The sequence below is a fragment of the Diadema setosum genome, chromosome 8 (assembly GCF_964275005.1).
Source record: "Diadema setosum chromosome 8, eeDiaSeto1, whole genome shotgun sequence".
NCBI lineage: Eukaryota > Metazoa > Echinodermata > Echinoidea > Diadematoida > Diadematidae > Diadema > Diadema setosum.
The window spans coordinates 17,495,887-17,509,065 of record NC_092692.1 but is presented as its reverse complement, the minus strand read 5'-3'; the positions used below and the strand labels follow the sequence as shown (position 1 = coordinate 17,509,065).

General features: G+C 41.1%; 1 protein-coding gene across 1 annotated transcript; it reads right to left on the bottom strand.

The window, feature by feature from the left end:
* Positions 1–1,806: 1,806 nt before the first annotated feature.
* On the bottom strand, positions 1,807–12,597 carry LOC140232107 (pentatricopeptide repeat-containing protein 1, mitochondrial-like). The gene is made up of 9 exons (XM_072312255.1): positions 12,256–12,597; positions 11,813–11,950; positions 10,893–11,033; positions 10,208–10,348; positions 8,722–8,904; positions 5,220–6,131; positions 3,873–3,989; positions 2,891–3,066; positions 1,807–1,888 (listed from the first exon to the last, which is right to left on the bottom strand). Exons 1-9 carry the CDS (start codon positions 12,595–12,597, stop codon positions 1,807–1,809), a joined length of 2,232 nt encoding a protein of 743 aa, XP_072168356.1.
* Positions 12,598–13,179: the final 582 nt, after the last annotated feature.

The following is a 13,179-nucleotide window of genomic DNA, read 5'->3' as shown; positions in this document are numbered from 1 at the left end:
AGGTATAGATAGGTCTTTGCAACAACTGAAGTTTATTGAATTGCATTGGTGATGGCTGGTCATCATACAATGTACATGTATTTCAAAGAAATTTATCTGTTTACTCCGCTTCCTTCAGCACAAAGTCAATACACAAATTTGTTTGACTACATTTGGTAAATGACAGACAGTGAGGGAAGAAACATTTAGCACAATGAAGCCAAAGGATTTGAAATGCTCTGAAGAGAGGCTATACCACCTCAGACAGTGTCAAGTGACTTACATGTATAATTTTGTGATGTAGAATTTCAAATCCTGAGGTTAATGTTCTGTATACTGTATACGGCGTTATTTTCGCGAGGGTTCAATTTTCGCGAATTGCAGTTGGATCGCAAATTTAACAACACGCGAAATTGTCTCCATGCGCTTTGTTAATAGAGCATTAACGTAAGCGTCGGCGTCAATTTGGGAAAACAACATCTCGTGAAAATAACGGCGTATACAGTATGTGTACCAACATTCTGTGTACAAAATCCAGACACAAATCACAATCTGAGCTGAATTATGGGATTAATAGATGAAGTGTGTTTGGACTCAACTCTAACTTTCATTGGTCGTAATATTCAACGGACATCTTCTCCCTTGGGAGATCCTCCAAGCATGTTATGACTATGGGAGAATATATCATATGGCAATGCAGCACACTGGCATTGGTCGGACAGTCCAGGACCAGTAAAAATCACTGTCAGACCAGTGACTTTTTCAGGGATTGACCAGTAAAAAGTGGAAAACTGGGTACCTACTGGTCCAACAGATAGGTTGGACCAGTACAAAAAAAGGGTAAGTGTGCAGCCCTGCATATTGTCAACTATAATATGATAATAAGACTATAAAAATATATGATCTTATTCATTCCAGGGTAGCCTCTTAAGTGTTAACACTGCTAACCCAGAGGGCCCTGCTATCATTTTACCCTAGCATTGCCGCTGTACTTATTTATACACCTGGGTCTAAAGGGACATCGTGGGTGAAAACATCTTGCCCAGGAATGAACACTAGAGGTGGGATTAAAACCCAAGACATTCGGTTTACAAACCCTTGGACTTAACCACTATACCACCTTGATGTCATACGATTATGAGTGTCCAATTTGCTGGATTGGTACTTAAATGCCAAACCTACATGGTATTCTTAAGTGTTGGATCATCAGAGCCTCACAATAATTTCTGACAGGCTTCACAATGGCGAATGCAGAGTCACTTTGGTAAACGTTCATATAGCTTATTACACTGCTCCACTGAACCAGTGTTTGTCCACGCAAGTTGTAGAAATACAAATCTGGTAGTCATTGTCTTGGCACATGCATGACTACAAAGACTTGAGGTCTTCACTGCAGGTTTTTATTGGTTTATTTGTTCTAAATAATAACATCATGTCCCCAGGCCTTAAGGTCTGAATATACTGTAAAACACAATATTTTCGCAGCATGAAATTTTTGCGCATTGAAGCTGACGGCCTTTTTCATGGCATGAAATTTTCGCGAGTTGCCTCTAACATTCAATGCGTATAGTGTAGACAAGAACTTTCTTCACATGCATTTTAATTTCGCGATTCTTGGCTCTCGAAAAATTCACGAAATTAAAATGCACGCGAACATTCTTTGTTTTACAGTATACCAAACACATGATACTCTGAAAAGTTGAGAGATATTGCAGGTCTGCATCCTTGCTCACACTGCTGTCTCATGGAATTTGATCTCACTTCCGTCTCCCTGTCTAGTCTTGAATTTGCTCCATGGGTGCTCCGGCACATCCACCTCCATGCGAGTCAACCACATAGTGTAGAAGCCTCGGGAACTGATTCACTCTTTCTTCTTGATTGGTCGATGGGTTTTCTGATTTTCTTTAGCCTGTAAGCAAGATAAAAAGTACCAAAACTAAAATAGAATCAAAGAGATAAAACACATATCCCACACCCAGCCCTATAATTCATGACTTACATCTTCATGAAATCCATTTATTTAGACAGCATTAAATCCATACTGCTAACTTCTCACATCTGAATCCGGAAATATGTAAATACCTTCAAGCATTGTACAGATTTGCGGGAAATAGTGGAATTTTAGAATTGACCTTGAGCATGTGAGCCCAAAAGTTGACACACGCAGCTTCATCCACTTGTACGTACATATGCAGAGCTTCATTTGGATACCTCAAACAGTGCTTAAGTTACGATGTACACAAAATTGATTGCGGATGGAAAGACAGACGGAAGGACAACAAGAAAACATAATGCCTACAACAACAACTCCTGGTGGAGGCATGAAATGAAAATTTCCTCCAGTCAATGGGCCTGGCAAGGATAGGACAGGAGATGAGACAGAGCAGACTGAGATATGGTGTGGACACGTGGATAGGAGCAAGGGAAGAGATCCACCAGCTCCACAGAATAGGAAATTTCCTGGTTGCTGGGAAGAATCCACTGTGGGAGACCCCTTCAGACACGGGAGGAAACAATCTAAGAAGACAGAAGAGCGTCTAATATTACCTACACTAACCCAACTGACAGGACTACCTGAAGGAGAGCCATCAAGGAAATGAACTGTCCAACCCAACAGAGTGAGATACATGGACTTTGAATGATGTTGATGATGATGATGACAAATATGCAAACTTGGTATTGTAGGTGTCATCTGTTTTGCTGTAGGCTTCAATTCACGAATGTTCCACCTTGAAGTATACCATACAATGACAATCAAAAACAAAGCAAACTCAGAGATACTCATTCACTGCATACAGGTCTCTCAGCCCCATGAGTAGCACCGCTCACTTTTCGAATGTAGTCTCTTTATAATCAAGAATTGCTGTGATTTCCCCCGAGTACAGCGTCACAGCGAACATGCTTGTCTCACCTTGTCCATTCCAAAGCTGGCAATGCGCTCCAACTGCGTGATGATCCTCTCATTGCTTTGACTCCCGTCTTCTCCATGTGCCTCAGCACGTCCATCAGGTACGGGAAGTTCCTGTGTCTCTGGGTCGCCCCAATGAGGGCGCCATACAAGTGACCCGTAGGTCGGACACCCGACTCCTGCGACACGAAGGGGAAGCAAGTCGCACTCGTCTGAATTAGACTGGTCTTCAGTTGCATGCAGTTGCACATTATATATTTGAAATGTTTGAACGGCATGCATTACTTACAAGGAATCACTTTCCTGGCTTCGCTTTGCAATTTAATATGCATTTTATTTTTCTAATCATTACTACACAAACTTCTTTGGTAAATGGCATCACAGTTTTCTTCCACAGAAGTGTACAGGATACCATTTGAAATGACACTGACATTGACACTGACACATTGTATTAACACTTATACCATACCCATGGAGCCTACATCCTAAAAGCTTTTGCTTTTTAGTAGGTTCCTCGGAATACACATTATTTATATGTCCTTATGAATTTGCTTAATTTCATCTAAAATTGACTGCAACACTAACTTTTTGAAATCAAATGGAATGTAAAATTTGTACAAAAATGTGGAATATGGAACAATACGAAAGAAATAATATGAATTCATCAGCTGAAATTGCTAATCAAGTAGAAACTGGAAAATTATTCAGTGACTCATAACTGTTCCTTACCCCTTACTAAGCTTACCCCTTACTTTGCAAATTACGACTTTACACAATGGTAATCTTTATATTCACACTTTCACAATTTTGACCAAAGGACCTAACATCTATTTATATTCAGCAACTGTTTAATGACTATACATCAATTACAATGAAATTCAGATCACAAACATTTCAGCAGTGTGAAATACTCTCATTATAGTTCATCTTATATCAATATTTCATGACTTTATTTTCTGACTTTGCAGATCCTGCCTCCACCCACCTCCATTTCTTGTAGGAGCTGGAAGCCCTCTTCTGGCTTGGCACACCCCGCTGCCAGGTTGACGTAGGTGCGAAGGTTGGGGTACAGCTTCTGCTCCCGGACATGGACCAGGATATTCTGTGATAACCAGTCAGGGATATAGGGGGAGAGGAGGAGGTGTGGGGGAGAGGGAGGAGGGGGAAGAGGAGGAAGAGGCAGAGGAGGAGGATGAGGGAGATGATGATGATGGGGAGGAGGAGGAGGGGGAAGAGGGAGAGGAGGAGAAAGAGGAGGGAGAGGAGGAGGAGGAGGAAGAGGAGGATAGGAAGGAGGAGGAGGTGGGGAGGAGGAGGAGGGGAGGAGGAGGAGGAGGAGGAGGGGGAGGGGGAGGAGGAAGAGGAGGAGGAGGGGGAGGAGAAGGAGGAGGAGGGGGAGGAGGAGGGGGAGGAGGAGGAAAAGGAGGAGTCAGGGAGGAGGAGGGAGAGGGCAGAAGAGGAGGAGGAGGTGAGGGGGAGGAGGGAGAGAAGAAGGAGGAGGAGGAGGAGGGGGGAGGCAGGGAGGAGGAGGAGGTGGAGGAGAAGGAGGAGGAGGGACAGGCAGAGGAGGAGGAGGTGGTGGGGAAGAGGAGGAGGAGGTGGTGGGGAGGAGGAGGAGGAGGAGGTGGTGGGGAGGAGGAGGAGGAGGTGGTGGGGAGGAGGAGGAGGGGGTGGTGGGAGGAGGAGGAGGAGGTGGTGGTGGGGAGGAGGAGGAGGTGAAGGGGAGGAGGGGGAGGAGGAGGAGGAGAAGAAGGAAGAGGCAGAGCAGGAGGAGGAGGAGGGAAGGAGGAGAATGTTCTAGTCACCAATATTCTGCTGTCAACAGTAAACATTCATAAAGACAGCGTACCTGCAGACGAAGCTCCAAACGGAGGCACTGTTATCCATACATGATGTTTTGCATGAAAATGTAAAATGGGTGAATGTGTCTGATGTACTGTTGACTACTATGGAAAAATTACATTATACATGATGACTAATTTCCGGAAGTAATCTAACCTTTTTAGAATCAAACCTGGGAGTGCTGTTGTTTTCAACACAGTGAAAGACCAATCCATAGCATTACCAGGCTTTACAGAGAGTAGGTATTCAGGAAAACTTATAATATGAATTCTATTCTCTTTTATAACATAAGAGAAACTATTTCTTTGGGGAAATATCACTTTTCAGCAAGTCCCTTCATTCATGACAGCAAAGACATGAAAGTATCTCAGGTAATAGACAAATATTATATATAATATATATATCAATTGTTTTGTCAGCATTGTAATGTATAAATGAGCACTGCATTTATATGATGCTTTCTGGGAAGGTGAAATTCAGTTGAAGTTACCTTGGCACCCTTTAGGTCTTTCCTTCGTGTCCCTCGTCTGATGAACACATTGTAGAAATCAATGTCAACTTTGATTCCTTCATCCATTACATAGTTCAGCAGGTGGTTTTCCTCTTGCTTGTTTGCTGGCAAGATCTCCGCTAGAATGGACAAGCCTTTGACGTCTGGCCTGCTGTCATTGCACTTCATATTCTCCAGGAATCCCTGCATTCCTCCGAGGAGAGCGAGGCGATCCGAGGGCATGCTGACAGCGGCCAGGGACTGGACATTGCTCATGTCTGCAGAGATGTCCAGGAGGTTGGGGACCTCTGAGGGGTGGAAGGTGGCGGCCGGAGCAAGCTGGACATCCACGGGGACTGGAACAGTCACGGTAGTGAGGTTGCCCTCACAATTATCCACACTGCCTGGTGATTTGGGAATCTCCGTTGCTGCAACATCTGCTTCCCACCAATGGCTTCCTCCTGTCGTTGGTACATGACAGATGACTTCCTTTTCTTGAGGAGGTGTCATCTCATGTCTAGTCCTGTCCTGCAGAGCAGCTGTCTCCCTTTTCTCCTCATCAATCCTGTCATCCAGCCACGGATCCTCTGAGGAGGCCTCACTGATCTCCTCCTCAAAGTCTGCCTTGACAGGTAAAGGCTCCAAGACGACCAACTCAGCTTTCTTTCCAGACAGCGGCACGACCTCCCTGGTCCGCCCCAACAACTTTTCTCTCTTTCCCATCCTCCTGCTCTGGCCGTTTGTCCCCTCTTCCAGTGCCTGAGTTCGATCAGCCTCGATAGGGGTGCTCCTCAGTAGCACTCTGTTGGCCGTTTCCATGTCTCCTATGCCACAGTCTCTTGTGGTTCTCAGCAGCAGGTTGTAGATGTAAACATCTGGCTTGATCCCCTGCTTTAGCATCTGTCTCCATGCCTACAGAGACAGAATAGAGAATCTTACATCTCTGCAAGTTTGGACACACCAGAGTAGTTTGACAGGCAAGAACCTCTACCATGGGGTGAAACAATTCTGAAAGAAATACACTGCCTTGTGCATTTTAAAGAACAGTGGCTTACAATCTTTGTGATAAACCATCACAATTGCAAACTGAAATCCATATGAAATTTGCACTCAACCTAATCATATCATTGTAATCATTTCTGTTAAAATCCTCACTACTACCACTGTCATCTATAGAATCGCTATTACAGAACTACCCTAATATTACATGAAGATGCATGTACGGGAATGGCTGTGCTCCCTCGTTTCAGTAATGGTTCTTACTAGATAAAACAAGCGTGTATAAGGTTATTTACTTAGTTGAAAGATTCTTCCATCCAAATACACAAGTCACTGGGAACAAGAACTGAAAATGCTGAAATTTTCATGAATTTTGCTATTCTTGACTGTAAAAATATTGTAAAAAGGGAAACAAAAATATTGTAAAAAAGGAAACAAGAATTTACACTGTCCCAGGCCAGCACTGATAGTACTGATAGTTCTAGAACTGTTTTTCTGAGAGATTTGATATCATTTTAAGCGATGTTTTAACAAAACGGTTTGTTTGAGAAATCACTTTTTTTTTCTTAATGTTTATGTTACGTTTTATTTTGTATTTTTAAATCATCATCATGAGAAGACCACAAAGGACAAAGTACAGAAGAGGTAACACTGCCTTTGGCACACAGTGATGTTTACATGGCACAGGACCTCTGAAGAAAAACAACATACTCAATCACTGTAAGAAAATATTTTGAAGGGCAAAAGTCATGGTTCATTTACAATATGGGGAGAGTGCACATACTTGGCATTTCACATTGAATTTCAGACAAAAATTCTTTACAAAACAATATTTCCTTATTCTTGATGAAGAATTAAAAAAACAAGGAAAAGTAGAAATTACGCGGTGCGTAATATATGTCCCCGCCGGAAGTAGCATTTTGTAGCAAAATGTGCAATATAGGTAAAAAATCAAGGTCAAAGGTCAAAGAAGTCAAAGGTCAAAATTCTGTGTAAAAGTTTTGAAGCCCTCACCTAGTGCCATCACATAAAGTAAACGGAATCGAAATCGGGTTAGAAATGGCAAAGGAGTAGCATTTTATAGCCAATGTACAATACAGGTCAAAAATCAAGGTCAAAGGTCAAAGAAGGCAAAGGTCAAAATTCTGTGTAACGTTTTGAAGCCCTCACCTAGTGCCATCACATAAAGCAAACGGAATCGAAATCAGGTTAGAAATGGCGAAGGAGTAGCATTTTGTAGCCAATGTACAATACAGGTCAAAAATCAAGGTCAAAGGTCAAAGAAGGCAAAGGTCAAAATTCTGTGTAGAAGTTTTGAAGCCCTCACCTAGTGCCATCACATAAAGCAAACGGAATCGAAATCGGGTTAGAAATGGCGAAGGAGTAGCATTTTGCAGCAAAATGTACAATATAGGTCAAAAATCAAGGTCAAAGGTCAAAGAAGTCAAAGGTCAAAATTCTATGTAGAAGGTTTGAAGCCCTCACCTAGTGCCACCACATAAAGCAAACGGAATCGAAATCGGGTTAGAAATGGCAAAGGAGTAGCATATTGTAGCAAAATGTACAATATAGGTCAAAAATCAAGGTCAAAGGTCAAAGAAGGCAAAGGTCAAAATTCTGTGTAGAAGTTTTGAAGCCCTCACCTAGTGCCATCACATAAAGCAAACGGAATCGAAATCGGGTTAGAAATGGCGAAGGAGTAGCATTTTGTAGCAAAATGTACAATATAGGTCAAAAATCAAGGTCAAAGGTCAAAGAAGTCAAAGGTCAAAATTCTGTGTAGAAGTTTTGAAGCCCTCACCTAGTGCCATCATATAAAGCAAACGGAATCGAAATCGGGTTAGAAATGGCGAAGGAGTAGCATTTTGTAGCAAAATGTACAATATAGGTCAAAGGTCAAGGTCAAAGGTCACGACTGAAATTCTGTGTAGAAGTTTCAAAGCTCCCATGTAGTGCTATCATATAAAGCAAACAGAATCAAAATTGGCTCATAAATGACAGAGAAGTAGCAAATTGAAGATTTTGATCACACACGGACGCACACACGGACACACGGACGCACGGACGGACGCACGGACGGACGCACGGACGGACACACACACGTACGGAGCCCGTTTCATAGTCCCCTGCTCGAACTCGTTCGGCGGGGACAAAAACCACCTAAATATCACAAAACTGAACAAATTAGCAGCTATGCTTTTTACCTTCACACATCTATCTGTGTGCATGTCTTTTTCATTTTTTTATGTTCAACATTTTCAATGCTTAAATCTGACTACTACAAGAATTGTGATAATTAGCATTATTTAGTAACTAAAGTACTTAGTCTTGACATCAAGACTAAACTGCTACTACATGTAAATATAACCACAATCTTTATGAGAATCACAAGTAATGCAGCAACGTGACAGAGGGCCAACATAAATGGTGAAGAGAGAAAAAGCGCAAAAGTGAAGGGACCACTCAATCCTCTGGCAGAGGTCAAAGTTCATCCAGTAATTACCTCAACGGCGTAGAGGAAGCCCGACTCTTTGTCCTCGGCGCAGGCAAAGAAGAGGAAGGAGAAGCTCTTGGGCATCAGCTGGACCCCAGCGTCTAGGAGGTGGCGGAAGAGTTTGAAGGTCATCTCCAGGTCGCCGCACTTGGCGTAGGCTTTCATCATTGAATGGTGTGTAATCAGATTCACCTGTTAACAACACGGAGGAGTCGGTGAAAACATAGTAAAGCAGAATTTGAAGGCCACACTCATGAAAATATGACTGTTTGCCATCTTACACATCTTATTACAAGATGATAGTAATGTCATCAACTGGGCTTGTCAATACAAAATAGGAAAAGGAATAGTTCTATATCATATCACCTAGTAATGTAAACTGAAAGGCAAGCATTAACCCTATTCTAACTGGGGGGGTCAAATTGACCCCCCCCCTCGACATTTCGCGCCACGATTTCGCGACTCGCAAAGATTTTGCCGCGTCGTTTCACGACTTTTTTCATTGAAGGCTCCCGCATATTTTGAGACCAAATTTGCGACGTTCGGGTACACCATTCTGAAGTTACGTAATGTTTTGCATATGCATGTCAACCCCAAAACAGCTCAAATTCATGATATCGTGTGCAAATCCAATGCAAGTTGTGTTTTTTGGTTAAATTGATATAAATAGGATTATTTCAACTTTTAACCATTGAAATTAATCAGTTCTAGTGTAGATAAGCCTGAAAAAGTGCCTGCAACAAATTTTGGCAAAAAAACAATAGAAAACAAAAGGTCGAAAAAACAATAAAATACATGAGAAATTAACAAAACAATAGAAAACAAAAGAAATTGATTTTGATTGTGCTATTTTTTTACACAGAAATTGTTTGATGTGTCTTGAGGAATTCTGACACAAAAATTTAGCAATCCTCCAGTCTTTTTAATGGAGTTATAGGTGAAAATCTGATTTCATGCACAAATTTGCATAATTAATTTATTAAAAATAGAAAGGCAATATTTTTCTATTGTATGATCATGTAATCTTGCAGTTGACATCCAGCTCTATCTTCAGGCAAAATTTCGCGGCGATCGCGTGATCGGCGGCCGAGATCTGAAGGGGGGGGGGGGGGGGGGGGGGTCAAATTGACCCCCCCCCCCCCCCCAGTAAAAACTTGGTCTCAAATAGCCCAGTTAGAATAGGGTTAATTATATGTCACAAAAGATTACTTCAGAATCAAAAAGCTCTTTGACAATAGACAATAATCATTGACTATTTCTTGACAATTCATTCTCTGGGTATCATTCTGGTTCAAAAAATGCTCTAAGACCTTGATCATATTTTAATATTCTCATTCAAAACTTTGTTTGGTGTGTAATTTGACATAAAACTTGACATCATAGCACCTCAAATATACACACACTGAGATGATGTTAATATCACTACTCAAAGGCACCTCTCTACAACTTAAGGTAATGCTACTCTGACTCTTGATTTCATGATGCATTGAGGTACCTTGATGGATTTCTCAAGGAGTTGCTGATGAAGCTTTCTCAGTCGAGTCAGTCCATCTGTCTTGGCCCAAGGAGACTGGGAACAGGCGTTGAACAAAGATGTGTAGGTCACACTTGATGGCTGGAGGCCTCTCTCTTTCATCTGGTTGGGAGAACAAAAACTTTTTATGTTTCTTACTATGAATACAAACAGGTCAAATGACATGATACAAACTGACGACTAATAATAAAAGTAGAAACTTTACTACATGCAGGGGTTGGGCAACTTATTAGGAAGGGAAGCGATCTGAATACTCTTGTAAGAGTGATGTTATGCTGTGGACAATCAGATGCTCAGGAACTGAACAGTGTTGCGGATGTAACAGTTCTCCAAAGAGTGAGCTCTGATTACCTGTAGTGAAAATTTAGACATCAAATGCATTACCAACAGTACCACCAACCTCTACAAACCTAGCATTTTAAAGTACTACGGGATAAAGCAAACGGTAAAATTGAGATCAAAGTTCCATTGGCTAAAAAATACTAGAAGTTAAAAACATCGCAGCATAGTAGCTCTGATATAATATGCCAAGTGCACTGAGAACACAACAACTACAACTTTCTTTTTTTTTTTAAATAAACAAAGTTACAACTTTCCCTTTAGGCTCAAATTTAACCTGTGACATCTGTGCAGGTGAGCACCTTACCCTGTTGAAGAGTTTGAAGGCTTTGTCTGTGTAGCCAGCCCTTCCACAGGCCCCAATCAGGACATTGTAGTTGAACTCTGTCGGGAAGACTTTTGCCTCTTTCAGCATAGTTACTTCAAGCATCTCAATGGCTTCTGGGAGCTGAAAGTAAGGTGACAATAACCACGACAAAAATAAAAATTGTAGAGAAGTGGTAGAAAAACATGATATCTAAAAGAAACATGAGAATTAACATTTCCACAAACATAAGAATATATCTATTTACAGATGGTGGTCCTCAAGCAGACTGAAATTTCCTTTGGCTCAAAAATGTTTAAGCAGTTTCAAAAAAATCAACTGGTACAACCATTCATGTCATCTGTGCTTCTTAACATGACTTGGAAACTAACAACAGAAAATTTCTTTCAGATCTTGTGACAGCTAGAATAGATCATCACTTCATTTCTTGCAGAATATTTATATTCTCATGATGAGTTAAGTAAACCAACACAAAGCAATTACTTTTTGACCTTTTAAGTTGGTCTCCTAATTTCATAGGACACATCAAAACTTTTGAAAGAAAAGCAAACTATAGTTAAAATAACAAAGTCAGTAATGCTTCCTCAAACATATGAAAAAATACACATCCACAGAAAAGAAGCATACGTAAGGAGATTTATAATTTTACCCAATTGTATATGACAGCTTACTTAATGTCATGAGAATTACAGAATTAATTTCATGTAAGGTGAGGAAATAACAACTAGACTCTCACAACTGTGAAATTAACAACACAAAATGTTCAGCAAGTAGCAATTCATGAAAAAATATGTGCATGAAAATTTCAGCTTATAAATGCATTATGTTTTCATAACCTGAATCATCTGAAATTATATTGAAAGTTAAAACACATTTCAATTTGAGAATCTCAACATACTCACCTTTCCTTCTCTGACCAATTTCTTCATCTGGTTTCCATAATAGATAGGAGTGTGTCTCTTTACCTCGGGCTTCACCCAGTCGTCCCCAAGCTCTGCCTCTTCCAGCTCTTCTATCAGGTCCGTGCCAAGCGGCTTGAACTGTGGACACAACAAATGATACCTAGTATAGAATCACTTCAAATCTTGAGTCATGTGCAACAAGTGAAACAAGGATTAAAAATATTCTGCTGCGATTTCAAGAAATAAAAATATACACATTGTATATTATCATCACAGCGATTCCAACTCACGGCACTTGTCATGAGAGAAAATGTATGCATACATTTTCATGTTGTACAATCTTCCATTCCACACTAGTGAAACACTAGAAGCTGCATTTTCCCCCTCTCATTTTGTTTCTCTTTTCATGGTGTTTGGGGAAATATTCTTTCATCCTCACTTACCTTGTGCTTGAACTTGTTTGACACTTGTCCAAAAGTTTGTTCACCAACTGGTCCAGCCTCTGATGCTTCATCAGTTTCATCCATCCTTCCTTCAGCCGCATCCTCCTCCACCATTGGGGTTGATGTGTATCTCTTTGTAGGAGAATAATCTTTGTTGTTCTTTGGGCCAACATTGTACTCATCTTTCTGCCCCGATCCCTGCCTTTTAAAGTCAGTGGTGCGTGACAAAGCTCTCCCGTGTGGCAGGATCCCGGTTTTGGGTGGCTGACTCTGGAGCGTTCCTCTGCAAATTTGCAAAAGATTCCGCAGTTGGTTTGGTGATGGCTTCAATAGCCGAGCCATAGTCTCATGTACCTTGCACTGTTGCAGTTTAGTCACTCTTGCCACTGTAGTGCAACTTGCAGTTTGAGGTCCCTCCGGGAGCTGTAGGTATTGAACATTGGGGAAAAAATACTGCATGTGAGTTTATTGTTGATGGAATCAATGATTTGTCGTTATTGAGACACTAATGTACTGTAAAACGAGGAATGTTCGCATGCATTTTAATTTCGCGAATTTCGCGAGCACCAAGATTCGCGAAATATCTTGTCTACACTATAGCATTGAACGCCAGTGGCAATTCGCGAAAATTTCATGCCATGGAAAAGGCTGTCGGCTCCAATTGGCGAAAATTTCGTGCCGCGAATATATCATGTTTTACAGTACTTTGTGTCCATGTACAATGTAGATATCATGAATTCTACTTTTCAGATTCCCCACTAATCACAAGAAATACGTACTTACTAATTAATATGTTTCTGATCACTCATATAAATTTCATCTAAGTCCGTTGTCAGGAAGTTTTGATATTGACATTAAGTTCCATGTCATCTCTCAAAACAACTTGCTTGAAGTTAGCAATTTAATATCGTGCAACACATCTTT

Coding starts and splice junctions, on each gene's coding strand:
- LOC140232107 (XM_072312255.1), bottom strand. CDS start 12,597: ATGGCTCGGCTATTGAAGCCATCACCAAACCAACTGCGGAATCTTTTG. Junction 11,951..12,255: donor CAAACAAGTTCAAGCACAAG/GTAAGTGAGGAT, acceptor TTGTGTCCACAG/TTCAAGCCGCTTGGCACGGA. Junction 1,889..2,890: donor CCAGCTTTGGAATGGACAAG/GTGAGACAAGCA, acceptor TCTTGCTTACAG/GCTAAAGAAAATCAGAAAAC.